Below are 4550 nucleotides of genomic sequence, written 5' to 3'. Positions count from 1 at the left end.
CGCTCACGAGATAGAGTACATTTCCCGGGCTGACAACACCGATGCCGACATCCTATCAAAGATCGCCTTGGAGGGGGTGCCGGATCATCTTTTAAGGATTTGTCAGAAGGAAGAACTGCTCCAACCTAGCATCGAAGAAACGATTGCAGAGATTCAGCAGGTGACGACCCCGGAATGGGACCGTGACGAGAACCCAGAGATGTTTTGGGTAGAAGATATTCGGTGTTACAAGGAAGAAGAAAAGCTGCCAGCCGACCCTGTGGTCGCTGCCCGAGTTTGCCGTAAGGCTCCCTCATTCGAAATCATAGATGGACAGCTATATAAACGGTCGTTTGGGGGACCCCTCCTTAAATGTCTACTCAGAACAGAGGCGAGAAAGATAATGGACGAGGCTCACGGTGGAATATGTGCGGCCCACCAGGGTGCCCACACCCTCGCCCGGAAGTTAGTCGTCCAATGCTATTATTGGCCTACCATGATGAGAGATTGTATTGAGTGGATAGCCAAATGCGTAGTGTGCCAAGCATTCACCCGGAAGGACACTCGGCTAGCCACCTTTTACACACCGGTTACCACGGCCATCCCATTCGCAAAATGGGGAGTCGACCTACTGGGCCCTCTACCGATCGCCCTGGGGCATTTGAAATTTTGTGTGGTGGCCATTGACTACTTCACTAAGTGGATCGAGGCAGAGCCTCTGGTAACCATCACTGAGTATCAATGCCGGCGCTTTTTGTGGAAGAAGGTGATTTGTCGCTTCGGGCTACCTGAACACATAGTCAGTGACAACGGCCGATAGTTCGATTGCCGACCCTTCGCGGATTTCTGCCAACGACATAACATACGGCACACTAAGGTGTCGGTCGCTTATCCCCAGGCTAATGGACAGGTTGAAAATGTAAATCGTACAATCGTGGACGGTATTCGCAAAAAGTTAGAAGACGTTGGAGGAAATTGGGCCGATGAGCTAGACCGGATCCTGTGGGCGTATCGAACTACTCAGAGGCGAGCAACCGGTGAAAGTTCGTTCTCCTTAGCATACGGCTTCGAAGCTAAAGTACCCGTAGAAGTCGTCGAGCCTACCCTTAGGGTCCGTAACTATACTGATGAAGGAAACGAGGAAAGCCTCAGGATCGAAAAGAATTTCTTGGAGGAGCAAAGGGAATCTGCGCATGCTCGCATGGTGGAATACCAGCAGGTTGTCAAGAGGTATCAGGACAAGAGAATCTGACCGCGAGCTTTCCAAGTGGGAGACCTTGTGCTGTGCGACAGACAAGCCAGCCGACCCACGGAAGGAGGTAAGTTCACAGTGAAATGGGAAGGACCTTACCGGATAGCCGCTGTGGTCTAAGCCGGCACCTACAAATTGGAAACCTTGGATGGAGAGCCTATCGATCGGATCTGAAATGTAATCCATCTAAAGAAGTACTATCAGTAAAGGTCAGCCCCGTGTACTTGCTTGAACGCAACTTTGAATAAATATTTATCATTTCCTGTATCCCGAAAACTGTTTCTGAGATAGAAAAGCCTAACGGGTCGCCTCGACTGAGGGACTCGGCATGAAAAGAGAGAAACGACTGGGCACTGACCCTAAACTGTTTCTGAGATAGGAAAAGCCTAATGGGTCGCCTCGACTGAGGGACTTGGCAAGAAGAGAAAGAAACAAGGGTACTGACCCTTAGACGTTTCTGAGAAAAAACCTACAGGGGTCGCCTCGACTGAGGGACTCGGCAAGAAAAGAGAGAAACGACGGGGCACTGACTCTAAACTATTTCTAAGATAGAAAAAGCCTAATGGGTCGCCTCGACTGAGGGACTCGACAAGAAGAGAAGGAAACAAGGGCGCTGACCCTTAGACGTTTATGAGAAAAAGCCTATAGGGGTCGCCTTGACTGAGGGACTCAGCAAGAAAAGAGAGAAACGACGGGGCACTGACCCTAAACTGTTTCTGAGATAGAAAAAGCCAAATGGGTTGCCTCGACTGAGGGACTCGGCAAGAAGAGAAGGAAACAAGGGCACTGACCATTAGACGTTTCTGAGAAAAAACCTAATGGGTCACCTCGACTGAGGGACACAACGAGAAGAGAAGGAAACAAGGGCGTTGACCCTTAGACGTTTCTTAGAAGGAACAAAAGTTGTTACTAGGAGTCGCCTCGACCGAGGGACTCGGCGAAAGGAGACAAGGGCATCAATACAAAGGACAGAGGTCATTAACGAGAGTCGCCTCGACTGAGGGACTCGGCGAGAAAAGCCCCAAGGCTCGGAAAATAAAAAGACTGCGTAAATCGAAAAGAAGATGCGAAATATAGAGAAATGCAAAAGGGATGTTTTTTCATTCATAAAGGTCCAAAGGGAGGACCGGCCCTTACAAAAAGATGAAATCCTAAAAGTCTAAGCTACAGGAGGAGGTACAGCAGCTTCAACTTCCTCAACCTGTTCCTCTGCCGTTGGTCCAGCTGAAGGAACAGGCGAAGGGTCTTCTGCTTGTGGAGGTGCGTCAGTCTGCACAGACAAGTCCGCCGTCGGCAAGACTGGAGGAGAGGGAGAGACAGTTGTGATAGCAGCCCCGGGCACCGGCAACAGCTCGAGCACCGGCTTGAGGCCCCAGCCCTTATGAGTGAAAGAAGGATCGCGGGCCAGCAGAAGAGCGTACATCTCCAATTGTGCTTCACGGTAGCCCAAGCAGATAGTCGTCGCCCTCCGAAGTCGCCAGCCATTCTTTCGCCAACTCCTCTTGGCGGCTAGCTCACGTCCGCCTCGAAGGTTGTCGACCCCTTATACTCGGTGACTGCAGTGGCGGCCTAGTTGTAACACCCCATGTTACGGACTCCAAACCAATCAATTATTTAATTACTTACCCTAAAAAGAGAATTAAATTCCATTAATTAATTAGGAAGAGTCCACCGTATACCATGGACCCTTATTCTCAAAACCAATCCCTTAATCCTATAAGAAATAGAATTAGCAAACCCATACCATTCAGACCCTAATTAGGACTCTTAGATATATAAATAGGGAAAAAGGAGGCACCTAGAAGTCACGCCACAATAGATATCACGCACAAGAAGTCCCAAGAATTCTCTTATCACCAACGTAGGAGAAATCAAGAAGAAAAGATCTTAGAGAAAGAACCTAAATAGCCAAGGAATCTAATTAAGGCTAAGAGGTAACCCATGTCTCAACAAAACCTAGTTTCTTTGCTATAATCATCTTCTTTGGCTTCTTCTCTATTGCTTGAGTCTTGATAAAATCTTTTATAATGATGATATGATCTTGATAATTGATGAGATGATCTTATGTGTTGATCTTGATAATCTTGATGATTATAAGAGGATCTTGGTGATTGTGTGATGTTCTTGATTTTAAAAGATAAACTATGATTTTGATGATTTGAACATGATTAGAGCCCTAGGTTAAATTGGGGATTTCGTATCGTGATATTCTTGATATAATTGGGTGGGATTCCACATGTTCGGGTGTTATTTATGTTTACAAGTCATGTTTGGATATGTTCAATATGATTCTTGGTTTTGATCCATTATTTGACTACGTGGTGTCGTCGTTTGTGTTTAAAAGTGTCTATACATGATTTCGGGTTCCATGAAAGATCTCGGGACCAAAATATTGAAAAAGAGTCAGTGGGGGGTAGGTGGGGGTAGGGGGACCCGCCACCTACCCGCTGCACAGATTAGCGTCACCGGCAGCAGGCAGACGCCTTCCCGCCGGGCACCCGCTGCCCGAAGACTTGCCGCCGGCGGGTGGACCACCCGCTGGCTGCCCGCTGGATTTTTCCCCACCTTTGGATGTTGGCTTCCGTGTTTGATTTTCCCCGACCCTCGTGGTGTCCCATCGGACTCCGTTTATTGTGCCTAAGTCTAGTTTGATGTTTCGGGTACCGTTCGTAGGATAAAAGAGTCTTCTGTATTGTATGCTAGTTGAATTGGTACCCCGTTGACCTAGGTGAAAGATGCATGGACCCCTTAGGATTATTCCTAGTATGTGGATGACCACGCATAGGTTTCATTATACGTCTTCTCCGCTCTCCCATTGTGTTAATATGAATTGCCTGTGCTTGCTACGTGTTATATGTGCATGACTCCCCAATATTGGCTGTGGTCAAATTAGTTTTACATGGTCTACAGTCCACAAAGAGGGCCACAGTCCATCGATTGAGCTCGTCAACGGTGTGTAGGGCCGTTGTCCGCCGCTGAGCTCGTCAGCGGTCTTACAGGGGCTGCGGTCCACCGATTGAGCTCGTCAACGGTGTGTAGGGCCGTGGTCCGCCGTTGAGCTCGTCAACGGTCTAATGAGCTACGGTTCATCGGTTGGCTGCGGTCAATCCCTTCATGCTGCGGTATGATGCAGGGTGCTGCGGGGCCGTGTTAGCGCTATATGCGCTAACCCTCATGTATGGGCATGCGACTGGTCCTGTGGCGCCACCAAAGTGTGCTTATATGATAAAGATGATTGATTGAAAGATGACATGAATGAAGTGAAATTAACCTGTGACCTTAAGATGCATAATGATATCTTTATTTGCTTGATCATAAA

At 48.1% G+C, this 4550-nt stretch overlaps 1 protein-coding gene across 1 annotated transcript in view; it reads left to right on the top strand.

Moving 5' to 3' along the window:
- LOC109146501 overlaps positions 1-1231 on the top strand; it is a 1482-nt gene extending 251 nt beyond the window's left edge. The window contains exons 1-2 of the mRNA XM_019294160.1: positions 1-745; positions 878-1231. The exon at positions 1-745 is cut by the window's left edge and continues 251 nt beyond it. Of these exons, the coding sequence (XP_019149705.1) occupies positions 1-745; positions 878-1231 (1099 nt within the window). The remainder of the gene's footprint in view (positions 746-877) is intronic.
- Positions 1232-4550: the final 3319 nt, after the last annotated feature.

Source organism: Ipomoea nil, unplaced genomic scaffold (genome assembly GCF_001879475.1).
Source record: "Ipomoea nil cultivar Tokyo-kokei standard unplaced genomic scaffold, Asagao_1.1 scaffold0233, whole genome shotgun sequence".
NCBI lineage: Eukaryota > Viridiplantae > Streptophyta > Magnoliopsida > Solanales > Convolvulaceae > Ipomoea > Ipomoea nil.
Note: the sequence above shows the minus strand (reverse complement) of the source record. Positions and strands in the feature narration are given on the sequence as shown.